This window comes from Chiloscyllium plagiosum, unplaced genomic scaffold, assembly GCF_037043375.1.
Source record: "Chiloscyllium plagiosum isolate Xiang-an unplaced genomic scaffold, Cpla_swu_hap1 HiC_scaffold_20, whole genome shotgun sequence".
Classification (NCBI taxonomy): Eukaryota; Metazoa; Chordata; class Chondrichthyes; order Orectolobiformes; family Hemiscylliidae; genus Chiloscyllium; species Chiloscyllium plagiosum.
This window is the reverse complement of record NW_028270158.1, coordinates 4,775,125-4,796,114: the sequence shown is the minus strand read 5'-3', so window position 1 is coordinate 4,796,114 and position 20,990 is coordinate 4,775,125. Positions and strand designations below refer to the sequence as shown.

Here is a 20,990-nt window from a genome sequence, read left to right as displayed (position 1 = left end):
ACAGTCGTGATATCGTCCCTGTCCAGCAATGCAACTCCCCGCCCCACACCCCCTTTTTTTTTTATTCCCTCTCTGTCCTGTCTGAAGCATCTATATCCTGGAACATTTAGTTGCCAATCATTCCCTTCCTTCAACCAAGTCTCTGTGATTGCAATAACGTCATACTCCCAGGCACCAATCCTAAGTTCATTTGCCTTACCCACTATACTCCTTGCATTAAAGTATATGCACTTCAGGCCACCAGTTCTTTTGCGTTCACCTGCTGTCTGCCTACTCTTCCTCTTATTAATGCTATCTTCATGATTCTTACAGTCTCCACTCTCCACTTTGCTGTCTATTTGTCTTCTCTTCTGGTTCCCAACCACCTGCCACGTTATTTTAAAACCTCCCCAACAGCAAGAGCAAAAGCTGTTGTAAATAATGATTATGCCCGCTTCCCAATTCTCCAAATTAGCATTGGTATTATTATTGTGATACTGGTGATATTGTGATACTACTGGGCAAGTTGGAATCCGGACTGAAAATCTAGCTTGATTGTTTTTTTTAGGGTTTTAACAGGGTTGTTTCTCACTGAAACATTAACACACAATGCTGCAGATTTGGTTTTGACGATCAAGCAGAAGTTTATTTTGCAAAACGATAAATAATAGAATAAACCAAACTATTTACGTATACCACACATTTTAAGATTTAGACACACACTGTAAAAAATAAAACTCCATTATTCCTAGCGGCATCCCACTGCAGTACTCATTCACCAGAGAAAAATGTTCTTCTCTGATTTAGCTGTGGCTTTAATTCCCAGTCACACAAATCTGATAACTTATTTCATGATTCATCATGTAACCTAGGTTAAATGTTCTCAGCTTCAAATAATCTTCAAGGCATGAGGGGTATGGATAAGGTTAAAAGCAGGCGTCTTTTCCCTAGTGTGGGGGGTTTCAAGACTTGGGGTCACATTTTTAAGTTGAAAGGAGAGAGATTTTTAAAGAGACATGGGCAGCAAATGTTTTACATAGAGGGTGGTTCGCATGTGGAATGAACTGCCTGAGGAAGTGGTGGATGTGGGCACATTTAAAAGACATTTGGATAAGTACATGAATAGGAAGAGTTTAGAGGAATATGGGCCAGGAGCAGGCAGGTGGGACTAATTTAGTTTGGGATTATGTTTGGCATGGACTACTGGACTGAAAGGTCTGTTTCTGTGCTCTATGATTCTATGATTTCTGGTCTGGAACTTTTAAATTAAATTTCTTACACTAAGGTAACCTATTTTTTGACAGTTTAAAACTATTTGCTCCCTTTCTCAGGACAAACTGCTTTACACACCCAGCTTGAGCTGTAGAACCCTACAGGGTCATTGTGGAGGAATTTAACTTCCCCAAAATTGACTGGAAATGCTATAACTCTAGTGTGTTGGATGGATCAGTTTTTGTCCAATGTATACAGGGGGGTTTCCTGACACAGTATGTCGAAGGGCCCACAAGCGGGAAGGCCACACAGGATCTGGTGCTTGGTAATGAACCAGGCCAGGTGTTTGATTTAGTGGTAGGTGAGCACTTTGGAAAGAGTGACCATAATTCAGTTATGTTTAGTTTAGCGATGGAAAGGGATAGGTACATGCCACAGATCGAGTTATTGATGGGGCAAGGGCAATTATAATGCGATTAGGCAAGACTTAGGATGCATAGGATGGGGTAGCAAAATGCAGGGGATGCAGACAATGGAAATGTGGAGCTGGTTTAAGGAACAGATATTGTGTGTCCTTGATAGGTATGTCCCTGTCAGGCAGGGAGGAAGTGATAAGGTAAGGGAACCATGGTTTACTACAGAAATTGCATCTCTTGTTAAGCGGAAGAAGGAGGCTTATGTGTTAATGACACAAGATGGTTCAGATGAGGCGACGGAGAGTTACAGATCAGCCAGGAAGGATTTAACGAGAGAGTTAAGAAGAGCAAAGAGAGAACACGAGCAGTCTTTAGCAAATAGAATAAAGGAGAACCCTAAAGCTTTCTACAGGTATGTGAGGAGTAAAAGGATGACTAGGGTAGGAATAGGGCCAGTCAAAGACAGAAGTGGGAAGTAGAGTGTGGACCCTGTGGAAATCAGAGAGGTGCTAATCAAACATTTCTCATTGGTTTTCACTCAGGAAAAGGAGAACATTGTAGAGGAGAAAAATGAGATACGAAATATTAGACTAGAAAGGATCGAGGTTAGTTACGAACAGGTGTTGCCAATTGTAGAAGGAGTGAAAGTAGACAAATCCCCTGGGCTGGATGGGATTTATCCGAGGATTCTCTGGGAAGCTAGGGAGGAGATAGCAGAGCCTTTGATATTTGAGTCGTCATTGTCTACAGGTTTGGTACTGGAGGATTGCAAATGTTGTGCCCTTGCTCAAGAAGGGCAGTAGAGATGACCCAGGTAATTATAGACCAGTGAGCCTTACTTCTGTTGTAGCAATGGTTTTGGAAAGGATTATAAGAAATAAGGTTTATAATCATCTCGCAAGCAACAATTTGATTTCAGACAGTCAGCATGGTTTCGTCAAGGGCAGGTCGTGTTTCACAAATCTCATTGAGTTTTTTGAGAAGGTGACCAAGCATGTAGATGAGAGTAGGGCAGTTGATGTGGTATACATGGACTTCAGTAAAGCCTTTCATAAAGTTCCACATGGTAGGCTTATGGAGAAAATGCAGAGGCATGGGATTGAGGGTGATTTAGCAGTTTGGAGTAGAAACTGGCTTTCTGAAAGAAGGCAGCAAGTAGTGGTTGATGAAAAATATTCAGCTTGGAATCCGGTTACTAGTGGTGTGGCACAAGGATCTTTTTGGGACCACTGCTGTTTGTCATTTTTATAAATTACTTAGACGCAGGCATAGGTGGATGGATTAGTAAATTTGTAGATGACACTAAAGTTGGTGGAGTAGTGGACAGTGTGGAAGAATGTTACAGGTTGCAGGATGACTTGGATAAACTGCAGAATTGGACTGAGAGGTGGCAAATGGAGTTCAATGTAACTAAATGTGAGATGATGCACTTTGGGAAGAATAACAGGAAGGCAGAGTACTGGGTCAATGGAAAGATTCTTGGTAGTGTGGGTGTGCAGAAAGATCTCGGTGTCCATGTACATAGATCCCTGAAAGTTGCCACTCGGGTGGATAGTGTGTTAAGAAGGCATACGGTGTGTTCGGTTTCATTCATAGAGGGATTGAGATCCGGAGCCGCAATATCATGCTGCAACTATACAAAACGCTGGTGCGGCCACACTTGGAATATTATGTACAGTTCTGGTCCCCATATTTCGGGAAGGAAGCATTGGAAAAGGTGCAGAGGAGATTTACCAGGATGTTGCCTGGTCTGGAGGGAAGGTCTTATGTGGAAAGGCTGAGCGAACTTGGGTCTGTTCTCATTGGCAAGAAGAAGGCTAAGAGGGGATTTGATAGAGACATACAAGATGATCAGAGGATTAGATAGGGTAGACAGTGAAAGTTTTTTTCCTAGGATGATGATGTCAGAGTGTACGAGGGGGCATAATACAAATTGAGGGGTGATAGATTTAAGACAGATGTCAGAGGCAGGTTCTTTACGCAGAGAGTGGTAAGGGAGTGGAATGCCCTACCTGCTGATGTAGTCAACTCAGCCACATTAGGGAGATTTAAACAATCCTTAGATAAGCACATGGATGATTTTGGGATAGTGTAGGGGGACGAGCTGAAAAAAGTTCACAGGTCGGCGCAATATCGAGGGACAAAGGGCCTGTTCTGCGCTGTATTGTTCTATGAACTGCTCAAACTGTGTAAAAAGACCTTTATATTTTTAAGCGATCAGTGCTTCTCCTAATCAAAGGGAAAAAATCAGCCCTGACCTTCCAACTGGAGGCTAATGCACAGCAGTTTACCTTGTTTACTTGTAAAATTCGCCTAATGTACACAAAACCCCATTGCTCTCCAGGAAGCCTTTCTCTCTCACTGTGTTTCAATTAAAAAAATATTCTAGCTACAGAAATACACACAAGTTAATCATTAAATACCTTCAGACACTCAGAAAACCCAATGCTACTCATTCAAATTCAAGAATCCAAACTCTAAAGATAAATCATATAAAATAAATAAGTTAATATAATTAGTATGCATATAAATCACATAGGTTGGAGCTTAAATGCATTGTGCAAATGTCCCTGCATCTTTAGCATTTTAAAATTTCTTACGTGAATTATCAATTGAATTAGTTAGTGATGTTAAATGCCTGGTTTTGAAAGCTTTTGAAAAGAATATTGAATGATTGAATGCTTTGCCTGTCTTTTCTCTGTAGCCCAGTTGTGTGTACCACATTCAGCTGAAAGTTGAAGGCAATGACCACATAGAGAGAGCACTACCCCAGTATCGTTCTGTCAAGGTTAGTCGAGCATAGAATTTCTTGTGTTTATGTTTAAGGCTTTAGCCACATTTTTGAAGTTCTGAGATTGGTTTCATGCTGTAGTTATTGAGTGAAAAGGATCTCTGGAAACCGGAGAACTGAGCAGAGATCTGCAGTGCTGCATGTATTCCTGCTGTTATACAAGATCCCTTAATAGTGGTTGCAGACAAAATGGCTTAGAGTTATATGAACTATTTAAACATAAGCTGACCTTTTTTTTAGGATGGAATTGAACTGTATATCTGGACTGGGCCTGAAGTTTTAAGCCATTTCTTTCTCTGAAATTTCAGATCTTGTTTTGTCAATTAATCTTTTAAAGAACACGAGAAAAATTCTGCTCATAAAATGTAATCATCTGAATTCTAAAAGATTTGCAAATGTTAATTCCTCAAAATTCTGATTAATTGCAACTTTGGACACAAATGAGAGAATATTAAAAGAGAATCCTCATTATGCAGGCGTTGGAACTTAGGGAGTATCTGTGTTCGCTCTGCTGTGTCCTGCACCACAGACCTGAATAAATTGATAGAGAGAGATTGTTTATGAAGCATGGTGCTGTAATGCAAGATTGTAAAGCCTGTCACAGGAATTTTCACAAATCAGAATGGGCTGTTACCTCTGCCATTATAGCACCAGGCCCTGTCACAGCTGCCTGACAGTGACAATGGACATTGTCTCACTGTCTGTCAGTGCTGTCCAACTAGGAAGCCAGTTAAGAAATTGTGCCATTGGCTATAAGGACATCTGCAGCCAACCTACAGTCCATTGACTATAATTGTCTGTACTCCCACTTCCACTTTCCCTAAGGGGATTAGCTGCTATTATCATATTGCCCACATATGTATGACATGTGACTGATGAATAACTTGCACTTTTACCTTCCTTCCCACTGAATAGCAATATTAGTCAGCAAATACTGCTGCATTTCCAAAAACAAAGATCTGCTGATAATGACCGTTTGGCAACAGGTTTCTGCTTCTCTAGTGGCATGGTGGCTCAGTGGTTAGCACTGCAGCCTCACAGTGCCAGGGACTCGCGCGATTGGCTGCGTGGAGTTTGCACATTCTACCCGTTTCTTCTGGGTGCTCTGGTTTCCTCCCACAGTCCAAAGGTATGCGGTTGATAGAAATCAGAAACAAAAACTGAAATTGCTGGAAAAGCTCAGCAGGTCTGGCAGCATCTGTGAAGAGAAATCAGAGTTAATGTTTTGGGTCCAGAGACCTTTCTTCAATTCTTCACTTCAGAATTCGACCCAAAATGTTAACTTTGTTTTCTCTCAACAGATGCTGCCAGGTTTCCTGAGTTTTTCCTGCAATTTCTGTTTTTGTTTATGTTAAGTTTTATGCTTGATGGATTGAAGACACTAAATTTCCCCATAATGTCTGTGGATGTGCAGGCTAGGTAGGATTACAGGGATAGATTGGTGGGGGGTTCTGGGTAGGATGCCCCTTCGGAGGTTCAGTGCAAAATTGTTGGGCTGAATGGCCCCTTTCCGCACTGTGGGGATTCTGTGATTCTGTATTCATAGAATATCATAACATATCATAGAATCCCCACAGTGTGAAAGCAGGCCATTTGGCCCAACAGGTCTACACCGACCCTCCGAAGAGTAACCCACCCAGACCCATCCCCCTACCCTATTACTCTACATTTCTCGTGACTAATGTACCTAATCTACACACCATGAATAATTTAGCATGGCCAATTCACCTGACCTGCATATCTTTGGACTGTGGGAGGAAACAGGAGCACCCAGAGGAAACCCAAGCAGACATAGGGAGAATGTGTAAACTCCACACAGACAGTTGCCCAAGGCTGGAATTGAACCAGGATCTCTAGCGCTGTGAGGCATTAGTGCTAACCCTCCCCATTGTTCATCTGAACAAGGACTGACCTAAATGTTAGATTCGCTTAGGTTAGATTCCCTACAGTGTGGAAACAGGCCCTTCAGTCCAACTAGTAGACACTGACTCTCCGAAGAGTAACCCACCCAGACCCATTTCCCTCTGACTAATGCACCTAGCACTATTTAGCATGGCCAATTCACCTGACCTGCACATCTTTGGACTGTGGGAGGAAACCAGAGCACCAAGAGGAAACCTGCGCAGACATGGGGAGAATGTGCAAACTCCACACAGGCAGTCATCCAAGGCTGGAATCGAACCTGGGACCCTGTTGCTGTGAGGCAGCAGTGCTAACCACTGAGCCACCGTGCTGCCCCACTTACTTTTCTGATTAAAAATCACACCGAAGCTGTTTAGTATCTGGCTTTAAGGCCGACTTCACTAAAACTTGCATTAGTTGTATTCAGGCATCCTGAAATTAACACACGTGCTGCAGCTGTATAACCGTTGGTGCTTTCGGGATTGTTGGAAGCTTCTGAAGAAACGCTCCTTAATGTGGTGCCGGGAGTGGCCCGCATATCTCCATATTATTGTTGTGGATCCGTGCAGTTTCTCACTTCTGCCACCTCCTGGCTGAGGACTGGCACAGTTTCTAACCTGACCAGAATCTGAAGATCCATGATAAATATTGTAGATGTAAAATCTACAAGTCTGGTCGCATCTGTGGAGAGAGAAAAACAGTAAACATTTCAGTTCCAGTAAAAAGCAGTTCTGAAGTCCAGTCATACTGGACATGAAATGTTAACTCTGCAGAACTGTGAAGAGAGAAACAGAGTTTCTCCAGCACTTTGCGTTTGTTTCAGATTTTCAGTATCCGCATTATCTTACTTTCATTAGATGTAAAATTTAGATTTATAAATCTGTTCAAAATGCTTATTTTAAAATGTAGAATGATGCCCGTCTAATTACTATCATTAATTTTAAAAGTTTCCACAGGAGATTACTCTCAGAATAAATATTGCCTTTATGTGCTTTTGTGGATAAAGTTTTGTTTTGTTTTGTTAATCATACTGAAGTTGAGAAACAATAGTAACAACATTAACCCAGCTGTTCTACTTTCTCTGTATTTCCTTTGTTCAGGTTGACAGCAGTGATATTGAAGGTGTGAATATTCTAGCGTTCCGACAGATTAATCAGTTTGATTTAAGTGGCAATGTTATCACCTCACCTGAACACCTTTCTACTTTACGGGTATGTCAGATTACTGCTGCATTCTCTTCTGATACCTCCATTTCGCAATCATAGAATGGTTGGGAGTCGGTTAGCTCAGTGGCTGGATGACTGGTTTGAGATGCAGAGCGACACCAACAGTGTGGGTTCAACTCCTGCACCAGCTGAGGTTATCATGAGGAACTCTGCTTCGCAACCTCACTCACCCTCTTTCCCCCCCCCCCCCCCCCCCCCCCCGCAACTCCCTTTGGGGCTTGGTGACTCTTGGATATGAAAAGCACCAGTCATTTCTGTCTAATAGGAGAGCAGCCCTATGGTCTGATAAAACTGTGGCAACTTTACCCATTTTCAGCACAGAAGGAGGCCATTTGGCCCATCATATTTTTGCTGATGCTTTGAAGAGCTGGTTCGCCTGGACCACTTCCTCACTTCTCCCCAGAGATCTGGGCAAGTTTTCCTTTCTGTGTAGGATTTAACTCAGCTAATTAAACAACCCGGTCTTATCTTTTCATCAAAGGAATTCTTTTATTTAGTTTCTTAGAGACAGGATACAGAGAACTTATGATTGCTGTTTTCTGATTTTCTCTCCCCACTTTCCAGGACGCGGGGTCCAGAGGAAGTTTGCAAGAATGATCCCAGGGATGAAGGGCTTGTCATATCAGGAGCAGTTGAGGACTGTGGGTCTGTACATGATGGAGTTTAGAAGGATGAAGGAGTGTCTCATTGAAACTTGGAGAAAACTGAGAGGCCTGGATAGCGTGGATGTGGAGAAAATGTTTCCACTAGTAGGAGAGAGAATGACCCAAGGGCAGCCTCAGTGAAGGGAGAACTGTTCAGAATTGAGATGAGGAGGAATTTCTTCAGGCAGAAGGTGTGGAATCTGTGGAACTCATTGCTGTGGAGGCCAAGTCACTGAGTGTATTTCACACAAAGATAAACATGTCCTTGATTAGTAAGGGGATCAAGGGCTAAAGGGAAGAAGGCAGGAGACTGGGTTGAGAAACATATCAATAACATGATCGAATGGTGGAGCAGACTCATGGGGTTTGGGGAGGGGTGGTGCAGAAAAGATTTACAAGGATGTTACCAGGGCTGGCAGGTTTGAGTTATAAAGGAGAGGCTGGATAGGCTGGGAAGTTTTTCACTAGAGCGTAGGAGGCTGAGAGACCTTGTAGTGATTTATAAAGTCATGAGGGGCATGGATAAGATGAATAGAGTAGGGGAATTCAAAACTAGAGGGCATATTTTTAAGATGAGAGGAGAAAGATTTAAAAGAGATGTGAGGGACAAGTTTTTCACACAGAGGGTTGGTCATAAACGGAATGAACTGCCAGGTACAGTTACAACATTTGGACAGGTACATGAGTGGAAAAATTTAGAGGGATTCTGGTTTTAGTTTGGGAAACTTGATTGGCATGGATGAGTTGGACCGAAGGGTCTGTTTCCATGCTCTAGGACTGTGTCTTATGATCTGTCTCATGATCTATGATGTACAAAAGTGGATGACGGAGGGTTTAGTGTGTAGATATGGAGTGACATTTCCGGTGGCATTGTGTATTGCACATCTAGTGAGTTTTTTGAGAAGATTTGTAGCTCAGTTTGAGGTGCTATCCCTATCGCACATCTAGTGTCCAATCTGTTGTTCTAACCTAAATTGCTACGTTTTGATAGGTCAGTTTGTCCAACTTAATAGATCTTAAAAATCTTTAGCATAGTGTTTTGAAATTCACTCATGGGATGTGGGCCTTGCTGGCCAGTCCAGCACTTACTCCCCATCCCGAGTTGCTTTTGAGTATTGTAAATGATACAAATATTTGAAATGTAATCTTTTTAAACATGGGCTATAAAGTATATTTCTAATTTATTCAGGTGGTGCTGTATAAAAGTGAAAATCTGGATAACCCCATTCAAACGGTATCGCTGGGACAGTCACTTTTTTTCCATTTCCCACCATTGTTAAGAGATGGTGAGGTATGTTTGCTTTCTGTAGAGTGAACAGTATTCAGCTAAATTGTGTAAATGAATGCAAACACTTTTCTTTGCCTCAGAAACGTATTTCTGTCCAACTTTAGCTAGGAATGAAATTATTGCTTATTTGTTGCAGAACTTTGTCGTGGCCTTGGAGTCGACGTTGCCCAAGTCACTGTATGAGTACATCTTACCTCAAATATCCTTTAGTGCAACTGGCTACCATAAACACATTACCCTTATGTTCAGCCCTTCGGTAAGTCAGTGATTAAAGATAATTGTTTTTAAGAACATGTGAATTAACTTGTTTCCCTGTTGTTATCTAGTATGATATTGTATTGTTATTGTGCTACAGTAGGGTGTCGTTACCTATTAGGGTGGCATAGTGGCTCAGTGAATAGCACTGCTGCCTCACAGCACCAGAGACCCAGGTCCGATTCCAGCCTCAGGCACCTGTCTGCGTGGAGTTTGCACGTTGTCCCTGTGTCAGCGTGGGTTTCCTCTGGGTGCTCTGGTTTCCTCCTCCAATCCAAAGATGTATGGGCTAGGTGGATTGGCTATGCTAAATTGCCCATAATGTCCAGAGATATACAGGTTAGGTGGGTTAGCCATGGGAAATACAGGGTTACAGGGATAGTGTAGGGGAATGTGTTGGTTGGTGTGGGATGCTGTTTGGAGGGTTGGTGTGACTCAATGGGCTGAACGGCCGGCTTCCATACTGGGGATTCTCTGGTTCTATGGTATGGCAGGGTTAAGAGCAGGTAATCCGTGTGGTTAGAGTTGGTGGTGTGTGAGATGGAATCAAACTAGTGTAAAAACCTTTGCCTGGCCTCTATCTAACCAACATTAAACACATGAATCCATATTTAATGGCGACATCCATGGCAATTCATTGTAGAAAACTGTTGAAATGCTTTTGAGTTAATATTGACAGATGATTATACTTGTTTATGTGTTACTTTGAAGCATTGCACTCTGATGAGGACAAAATTAATTGAATCCAAACTATTGCAATAATTACTGAGCTGTGATCTTTAACCAGGTGTACACTGCATTTCTTCACTTTTAAATTTAAAACTGAAATTTGTTTTGGAGACTGTAAAGGCTAAATTGTCCTGTTTTATTTTAATTGAATCTGCTGTCACCTAATTAACTTTAACACACCGCATTGAATTTTACTAAACTCAGTAAGCAGTGTTTTTTAAGCAGAATCTCATTTCTTGTCAACAGGTCATTCGGCAAATGATTCAGTTATCGTAATAAATGTTAGTCTCACTACAGTAGTTTTAAATAGTTTTATATTGGCTTTATGCTGCTGTTTTCTTCTTGAGCATAGGAAACAGTTTCTGGTAGTGCCACCTTAAAAGTAGTAGTTAACTAAGTGACTGTCAATTGCGGTAAAGCTGTGAGTTTGTACAGACTAAATTTAATGCCAGGAGGCTCAGACATTAGTCTTATTTCCAAAACTCTAACATACCAATGAGTCAACTATTCCAGACTTCTGCTAGCCAGTTTCCCACCTTCTATCCTCCATAAATTTTAGCTCAATTCCAACACTCCTGTCTGTATCCTCAAATGTGCACCAAGTCCTGACCATTCGCTTTGCTCATTCTTCCTGATCTGCTTTGATGGTCAATTCAGCAGTACTGATTTGAATTAGTGTCCAGGAAGCTGCAGGATTGTTGTAGAAAACATGTAGTTCACTAATGACCTGTAGAGAAAGATTAATCAGCTTTCCAGTCAGCTCTGCATTTGACTGCAGCTCTACGTTATAGCATGGTTGACTCTTAGCTATCCTCTTGTGCTGACCAAGGAAGTCATTCCATGGTATCGGATTGCTCGAGAAGAAAATCCAGCACCACTTTCAGCAACAACTTGCCTTCATTTACAAAATTATGAGGGGCATGGATAGGGTTAATAGGCAAATAGTCTTTTCCCTGGGGTCGGGGAGTCCAGAACTAGAGGGCATAGGTTTAGGGTGAGAGGGGAAAGAGACCTAAGAGGCAGCTTTTTGAGACAGAGGGTGGTACGTATATGGAATGAGCTGCCAGAGGAAGTGGTGGTGACTGGTACAATTACAGCATTTAAGAGGCATTTGGATGGGTATATGAATAGGAAGGGTTTGGAGGGATATGGGCCGGGTGTTGGCAGGTGGGACTAGATTGGGTTGGGATATCTGGTCGGTATGGATGGGTTGGACCGAAGATGCTGTACATCTCTGACTTTATTTAGCACCTTGATAACAGTAAACATCCCAAAATCCTGCAGAAGATCCTAAGCAGGCACACTCTGATACTGAACCAAAAGAAATCATTGGAATACATGACTAAATCCTGATGAGTTTTAAGTAATGTCTTGAAGGAGAGAAAGAGGGGGGTGTGTGCGTGTGTGTGTGTGGAGGGGAGGGTGGGGAGGGAGGAGAGTTACAGAGGTTATATGGGCTGAGTGGTGGGATGAGGTACAAAGGGAATGGACAAGAGCCCACAGTTGAAGGTGCACAGATTTCTCAGAGTCGCAGAGATGGGGAGGTGAGGGGCTTGAGCATGAGGATAAACATTTCTGGATAACCACATGCAGAAACAGACCAATCAGGCTTGCTCCCAAATTATTTTACCCCTCCATCTCAGCTCCATCGACTTGCCTTTGGTCAATATCCCTTGTCACCTTTGCCGAAAGCGCCAACTGTGCCTTCCCATCCATTTCCATTGTGCAGGAGTGAGTTTCTAAGTTTTACAACAATTTCTGAAAAGGTGTTTATTAATTTCTCTTCTGAATGGTCTGAAATTTTGAAGTGGTGTTCCTTTGTTTTCAATTTATCCCATGAGACAAAATGGGGTGGGTTCTGAAAAGCTATCAAAATCCTTTTTGAGTTTCAAACATCTCAATCAAATTACCTCTTAATCTTCAGCAATTGATCCTGCTCGGGGGTTGCTGTCACAGTATAACCCTTGTTTTACCTGAATTGTCCTCACATAGCCACTATAGTTTTCCTGCAACCGCTCTGTGACATCTATCATCCAACTATGTCTAAATCAATCCTTCTTTTGCTGCCCTCCAGAAGAGATCTTGGCAAAAAAAAAGAAATTGCTGGAAAAGTTAAGTCTGGTAGCATTGCGGAGAGAAATCAGAGTTAATGTTTTCAGGTCAGGGTGACTGATTTCTCTCCTCCGATGCTACCAGACCTGCTGAGCTTTTCCAGCAATTTTTTTATTTTTTTTGATTTTCATCATCCACATTATTCCAGTTTTTATTTCGAGATCTCTGCAGCTCTCAAGTGGCTGGAATACTGACATTTGCTTTTTTCCATGTTACTTTGTAAGAGTGCTTTTTGATATTGCAATTTCAAACACATTTAATTTGTCTTACAGTCTGTGAATGCCATTGTTAGCATTTGTCTTACCTACATTTCAAATTAATCTTCTACAGTTAAGAGAAAACAAACCAATTTCAGGCCAACTGTGTTTTCAATTGGAAGCATTTAGGAGGCAAGAGTTAGTACTGAGCAACAGCAGTGCTGGTTCAACCGAATATGTGGTGATTTTAGCATCAAAGGAATTGCTAAGTTTAGGTTTATGGAGGGAAAATGATAGATAAGCTGGATAGCTTTGGAGCTTAGAGGTAAGCAAATCCAGGATTTGAGGGTTTGAGCAGCAGGTGAGCTGAGGGGCAAGCAGAGAAAATAATATTTCAGAAGTGAGAAAGCATAGTTGTGGCAATTGAAATGATTTGGAGTTGGAATCTCAGACCAGGGTCAGATAGTAGGGTCACCAGACCTGAAATGTTAACTCTGCTTTCTCTCCATAGATGCTACCAGACCTGCTGAGTTTACCTAGCAGTTTCTGTTTTTGTTTCAGCTGGGATGCTAAGTTTGTGTACAATGCAGCTTGAGTCAGTGACTAGAGAGGGAGATGGAAGCAGTGGTGGGGGAAAGAAATTTTGGGGTCGATGGGTCTTGTGAAGGGTTTGTTAGGACTGGGCAATAATTGCTAGCAACACCCATATCCTGAGAACAGACTTTAAAACGACTTCAACAAACTGGATTTATGTTATATTGAAGTCCGTAAACAGCCATGAACTGTCATCTTTAGCTATGATTATAATTTGTTTTTATTGTCATTGTCAAAATGTATAGACTATTGCCAGTGTACGTTCCATTTTAAGGAAGAATTGATGAGGTTGCAGCTATGATTTTGCTATTAAACTTTGGAGTTTTTCTTTTTGATGAGCTGTTAAGTCTGATTTGGTTTGGAAGCAACGAGAATAGTTCTGGAGACGTTTTCCATCATTGCAGTGGTGGCCTGACTAAGTAATTGTGTCACTGAGGGAAAAGTGCTGAATTTCTGTGGGAATTACTGAAATTCTGTGAAGGCATTGTGCTTTAATGTGAGTTTATGACAGTCAAAGTAAATCAGTTCCACTGCACATTACACAAATGGATTTTTGATTTATAATGACATCTGTGTAACTATGCTTTCATTCTCCCACTTGGACAGGTCTCTGAGCAATTTTAAAAGCTGTTACTTTTGGTGTATATGTAGAGGAAAGATTATGAGAGTCACTTTTCTTTAGTTGGTAGTTCCGTGCCTGTTTTTATGCTGTGCAACTAAATCTCTCATGTACACAAGCAAAAATGTCTTTTAGGATCTCAGGCTTATAACCAGCTCTGTGTAATTTTATTTGAAACCATTGGGGAATAGGTTTAAGGTGAGAGGGAAAAGATTTAGAGGGGACCTAAGCAGCAACTTTTTCCACACAGAGGGTGTTAAATAGAACATAGAACATTACAGCGCAGTACAGGCCCTTCGGCCCTCGATGTTGCACCGCCCTGTCATACTAATCTGAAGCCCATCCCACCTACACTATTCCATGTACGTCCATTTGCCTGTCCAATGTCGACTTAAATGCACTTAAACTTGGCGAATTTACTACTGATGCAGGCAAAGCATTCCATACCCTTACTACTCTCTGACTAAAGAAACTACCCCTGACATCTGTCTTATACCTATCTCCCCTCACTTTAAAGTTGTGTCCCCTAGTGTTTGCCATCCCCATACTTGGAGAAAGGCTCTCCCTGTCCACCTTGTCTAACCGTCTGATTAACTTGTATGTTAGATGTATGGAATGAGCTGGTACAATTACAACATTTAAAAGGCATCTGGATGGGAATACGAACAGGAAGGGTTAGAGGGATATGGGCCAAATGCTGGCAAATGGGACTAGATTAGGTTAGGATATCTGGTCGGCATGGACGAGTTGGACTGAAGGGTTTGCTTCTGTGCTGTATAACTTTAATGAAGAAGAAGAAAGGATGTAATCTGACTGTGCGACATTGTCTTGTTGCAGAGAAGGCTTGCTGAGCAGGATGTTGCCCAGGGATCGTACATTGCCTTGCCTCTTACTCTGCTCCTGCTTCTGGCTGGTTACAATCACGACAAGGTAAAGTTTCCCATCAAATTATATCGGGGCTCTATGCAGCTGGGGACAGCACATGACCATTTTATTCAGTATTTTCATGTACAAAATAATAATGTTTGTTTTTAAAAAGGCTACTTCTGGAAATTAATAACATTTGTACACAAGTATTATGCAAATCATTCATGACACAATGCAAATAAAATTTCAAGCTAGATGCATAAAATAATCAAATAGGAATATGAATTTTCCAAATTAGTCCAGAATATTAGGACACAAATGCTTTTCCACTGTAGGTTGACAAATGTAAAATCTGTTGGGAGTAATTCCATTAAGTATGACTGGAACTTATTCGACTAAAGCATGGTTCACAAAATAAGTATTTTAATGTTGTCATCAAATATCAGATTCTCTTGATTTTTTACCCGTGAGTGTGGGTTGGGAGGACATTGAAAAAAATGTCCTAAGTTGGTAGGTTTATTAATTCAGTCATTCGCTTGAATTATTCCAAAAAAGACTCTGTGGGAGTTGATTCTGCACAGAAGGCAGAGATATAATAATACAAGGAACTGACGTAGTGGATTAGGTATCATCATAAAAGATAATATTACACTGGACTTGGACTTTCTGCTACTGACTGTTTCACATCCTAACTGGCGAATATATTTGAACTAATTTGCACCAAGGTCTTATTGATGAAATGAGTGTCTGCTTGCTTGGATTATCTCAGATTTCTAGCAAATTGGAAAGTTCTATTTACCAGAAGAGTGGACAAATAATACAACAGCTAGTATTGGCTATAGTAAAAACAAAGTACTACCGTTGCTGGAGATCAGAAAGTGCTGGAGAAACTCTGGCAGTATCTGTTGAAGAGAGAGTAGGGAGATGCTCCCAGATCTGCTAAGTTACTCCAGCACCAGTTGTTTTGAAGCCAGTATACCCTACTTGTGAAAAACAGTTTCTTCCTCGCTGACATTAGACTTCTGAATGGACCTGCCAAATTTTTAATTTCGTGTTGATTTCGCTGTCTGTGCACCTTTTCTGCAGCTGTAACATTATATTCTTCGCTCTGTTCTATTACCCTGATGCAGTTTGTATGGTGTGATCTGCCTGCACTGCACGTAAAACAAAACTTTTCACTGTACCGAGGTACGTGACAATAATAAATCAAATCAAATATTTGTGTATCCAATAACATAAAAGTTTAGGACTTTCCCTTTCTCTTTGTGAATTTCATTGACAGGGTAGGATTAAGAATATATTTAGCAAGAATTTTGTTTTTAGTGGGAATCATTCAAAGTACAATGGCAGCATTAATAATCTTCATTGGAGCTGTGACCCGGTTATTTCTCTATCAATATCTGACCACCGTCTTCAAAAAAAATCAACAAAATGATGTGTTGTGCTATCCCCAAATAATGGTATTAGCACAAAGATCTGCGAAATTGTTAATTTAATACAGTTGCTTGGTTTGGTGAGCCACATATGAACCCTTAATAACAGTTCCTCACATTTTATTGTACAAGGATTGAGAAAGCATTTTCAGGATTGTGAAGTGATGGGGCTTTAAAATGTTTGTTGCTGATTTGTGGCAGAAAAGGGGATTTTGTTGTAATCTTATCTTGCACACAGTGGATGTATTTTATTTGTACCACATTTGATCTTAAAAAAACGATGTGTGCAGTCTAATTTCACGTGGCATTAATTTTCCTAGCAAACCATGGAGCTCTTATCTACTGTGTCATGTGCAGTCATAAATTCTTATAATACATTATGCTGTTTTGTTTCAGTGAGCTTTTTTTTTAACCCTTCTCCATAGTTTGGTGAATATTTAGGCCACAGAAAAATAAATTCACAGCATTTTAATTCATTTACTCACTACGTTAGGCTTATTATTTTAGTTAGTGTTGCCATGGACACAATAATGAATTCCTGTCACGATTATTTGCAAGAAACGCAATTTTGTCATACGTAAGGAACCCTCCGAGATCTTTCCTCTACATTATTTTGTGGAGTTTACTACAACCTCAAGTGCGATGGAATGCAGAAACATTGAGTCAATTTAAGGAGATGGACAGATTTTTAATTAGTAATGGGATAAAGGCTTATGGAGAGTTTATGGTATGTTCCTGTGCTGTGAGATTCTGTATTCTTTCCTGGAATGAAAGAATATAGATTCGCACAGCACAGGAACAGGCCCTTCGGCCTACCATTTCTGTGCCAAACATGATGCCATTCTAAACTAATCCCATCTGCCTGTACGTGGTCTGTATCCTTCTATTCCCTGCCTGTTCATATGTCTGTCTAAATGCTTGTTAAATATTGCTATCGTTTCTTCTTTTACCGTTCCCCGAACAACACATTTCAGGCACCAGCCACCCTCTGTATAAAAAAGATTTGTTCACATATATCCTTTAGACTTTCCCCCTCTCACCTTAAGCCTATGCTCCCTAGTAATTGACGTTTCCACCCTGGGTGAAAGACTCCAACTATCCACTCTAACCGTGCCTCTCATAATTTTATCTACTACTGTCATCTCACCCCTCAGCCTCTGATGTTCTAATGAAAGCAATCCAAGTTTGTCCAACCTCTCCTTATAGCTAATACACTCTTATCCAGGCAACATCATGGTAAGTCAGGCAGCATCAAAGGAGTAGGAGAATCGATGTTTGGGCATAAGCCCTTCTTCAGGAATGAGGAGGGTGTGCCAAGCAGGCTAAGATAAAAGGTAGGGAGGAGGGACTTGGGGGAGGGGTGTTGGGAATGCGATAGGTGGAAGGAGGTTAAGGTGAGGGTGATAGGCCGGAGAGGGGGTGAGGGCGGAGAGGTCGGGCAGAAAATTGCAGGTCAAGAAGGCGGTGCTGAGTCCGAGGACTGGGACTGAGATAAGGTGGGGGGAGGGGAAATGAAGAAGGTGGAGAAATCTGCATTCATCCCTTGTGGTTGGAGGGTTCCTAAGTGGAAGATGAGGCGCTCTTCCTCCAGGCGTCGTGTTGCCATGGTCTGGCGATGGAGGAGGCCAAGGACCTGCATGTCCTCGGCGGAGTGTGGGGGTGGGGGGGGGTAGTTAAAGTGTTCAGCCATGGGGCGGTTGGGTTGGTTGGTGCGGGTGTCCCAGAGGTGTTCTCTGAAACGTTCCGCAAGTAGGCGGCCTGTCTCCCCAATGTATAGGAGGCCACATCAGGTGCAGCAGATGCAGTAAATGATGTGTGTGGAGGTGCAGGTGAATTTGTGACGGATATGGAAGGATCCCTTGGGGCCTTGGAGGGATCTAAGGGGGGTGGTGTGGGTGTAAGTTTTGCATTTCTTGCGGTTGCAGGGAAAGGTGCCGGGAGTGGAGGTTGGGTTGGTGGGGGGTGTGGACCTGATGAGGGAGTCGTGAAGGGAGTGGTCTTTCCGGAACGCTGATAGGGGAGGGGAGGGAAATAGATCCTTGGTGGCAGAATCTATTTGGAGGTGGTGGAAATGACGAAGGATGATACGATGTATACGATGATACGATGTAACGTCGATTCTCCTGCTCCTTTGATGCTGCCTGACCTGCTGCGCTTTTCAGGCAACACATTTTTCAGCTCTGATCTCCAGCATCTGCAGTCCTCACTTTCTCCTAACATCATGGTAAGCATCTTCTGCACCTTCTTGAAAGCTTCCACATTCTTCAATGCACACAATACTCCAAATGTGGCCTAACTAAAATTTTATACAGCTTATTATCTTTTGCCAATGTTTATACTCCAAGCCCTAAAAGATAAAGGTAAGCATGCCATACTCCTCCTTTACTGCCTTGACCGTTTGTATTGCCTCTTTCAGGGAGCTATGCACTTGGACCCCAAATCCCTGTGTTGATATTAATGCTTCTAAGGGTCCTCCATTTACTGTAGACTTTTCTGTTGAATTTGACCTCCCAAAATGCATCAGCTCACACTTGCCTGGATTAAATTTTATCTGCCATTTCTCTGCCCAACATTCTGACTGATCTATATACTGCTATGTCATTTGATAACCTTCCTCATTACCCACAGCTCCACTAAACTTTGTGTTGTCTGCAAGTTTACTACTCCGACTACCTATGTTTTCATCCAAATCATTTATATATATTAAAGACAACAGAGGTCCCAGTACTGATCCTTGCAGAGCACCAGTGGCAGCAAACTTCCGGTCAGCAAAACACCCTTCCACAGCTCACCTCTGTCACCTGTGACCAAGCCAATATTTTATCCAACTTAATTTCTGGATCAGCCTATCATAACAGACCTTGTTAGATCTTTCAATCAAGTCCATAGAGACAACATCAACTGCCGTGCCCTTACCAACCACCAACTGCCGTGCCCTTACCAACCACCAACTGCCGTGCCCTTACCAACCACCAACTGCCGTGCCCTTACCAACCACCAACTGCCGTGCCCTTACCAACCACCAACTGCCGTGCCCTTACCAACCACCAACTGCCGTGCCCTTACCAACCACCAACTGCCGTGCCCTTACCAACCACCAACTGCCGTGCCCTTACCAACCACTAACTGCCGTACCCTTACCAACCACTAACTGCCGTACCCTTACCAACCACTAACTGCCGTACCCTTACCAACCACCAACTGCCGTACCCTTACCAACCACCAACTGCCGTGCCCTTACCAACCACCAACTGCCGTGCCCTTACCAACCACCAACTGCCGTGCCCTTACCAACCACCAACTGCCGTACCCTTACCAACCACTAACTGCCGTACCCTTATCAACCACCAACTGTCGTACTCTTACCAACCATCTTTACCAGTCCCTCAAAGACTGGATAGATTTGTGAGCCCTGCTTTTCCCTAACAAGCCCATTCCTTACCAAGCTTGAATAAAAGCATGGCGTTGAGGCTGAATTAAGATCAGCAATGATTGTATTAAATGGCAGAGCAGACTTGAGGAGCTGAATCGTACTTAAGTTTTTATTGAATCCTGGCTTACCATTAGGATTTCCTGCTAATACTTAATCTGCTGTAAGTTAACTCATTACTTGATAACCTTCCTCTTTATTTGAAGTATGATTTTAAATTATAATTTCATAATTTAAACTTCATTCTCATTTATATGTCAGTTGAGTTGTATTAAGTAATAACAGATGTGCCTTTCCCTTTTCCTCTGCAGCTGATCCCGTTGCTAACGCAGTTGATAAATCGCTTACAGGGTGTGAGGGCACTCAGTCAGGGTGGTTTAGATGGTGCAAGCCAGGAGGATGCAAAGAGACAAGCCAAAAGGCTAAAGACCAGACGCACATGAATACGTGTAAAGACCAGACGCACATGAATACCTGTAAAGACCAGATGCACATGAATACCTGTAAAGACCAGATGCAGATGAATACCTGTAAAGACCAGATGCAGATGAATACCTGTAAAGACCAGATGCAGATGAATACCTGTGAATGAACTGGCTGAGCTTTATGTCAGATCTGCACATTTATAAGGTCTGTCATTCATTATCCGGTTTGTTTAGTTCACCTACCCTCCAGGATTGTTAATTGTTCGTCATTACAAGTTTCGAGTCTGGATTTTTACTGCTAACCTCTGCTGATTTGAACTAAAATTTGTTTTATGTTAAAATTTTGGATTACATATGTATGTTTTGATCCATGATCGGAATTTAAAGCTTTAAGAAACACGTTAATTGGGCTGAATTTTGATCAGAAAAGATGTTAATTTATTTTCATTGTTGTTCAAACTCACTCGAAAAGCAAAGCCATGCAATCAATGATGCCTGTTTTATAATGTACTGTATATTTGAACTGAGCCATTTTGATATGTGGTAAAATGTGAGTGTTTGACAAACAGCTGTGGTGCTTTATTGAACATACTAGCAAACTGAAAGGAGTCAAATCCTACATTAAAAAAGTCACAGTTTTGCTTCCATGGTGAACAGTGAGATTCTGGATCAATTCTTCTCAATTTAGCAAGGATTGTCACCTCACTTCAGTTAAAACCTTAAGAGTTATCTCACTTTGACACAGGAAATCTTTTGAAATATTAGTTTGTCTCTTTGGGAAGTGTCCACTGACCTCTTGGTTTATTGTAAATCTGTTTTATTCTGTTACACAACCGAGCCTGTGACTGAAGATCACGCAATGGATTTTATC

At 41.8% G+C, this 20,990-nt stretch overlaps 1 protein-coding gene across 1 annotated transcript in view; it reads left to right on the top strand.

Moving 5' to 3' along the window:
• nomo (nodal modulator) overlaps window positions 1–20,685 on the top strand; it is a 96,250-nt gene extending 75,565 nt beyond the window's left edge. The window contains exons 26-31 of the mRNA XM_087997592.1: window positions 4,312–4,395; window positions 7,401–7,511; window positions 9,360–9,461; window positions 9,595–9,714; window positions 14,802–14,894; window positions 20,006–20,685. Of these exons, the coding sequence (XP_087853718.1) occupies window positions 4,312–4,395; window positions 7,401–7,511; window positions 9,360–9,461; window positions 9,595–9,714; window positions 14,802–14,894; window positions 20,006–20,137 (642 nt within the window). The 3' untranslated portion in view covers window positions 20,138–20,685. The remainder of the gene's footprint in view (window positions 1–4,311; window positions 4,396–7,400; window positions 7,512–9,359; window positions 9,462–9,594; window positions 9,715–14,801; window positions 14,895–20,005) is intronic.
• Window positions 20,686–20,990: the final 305 nt, after the last annotated feature.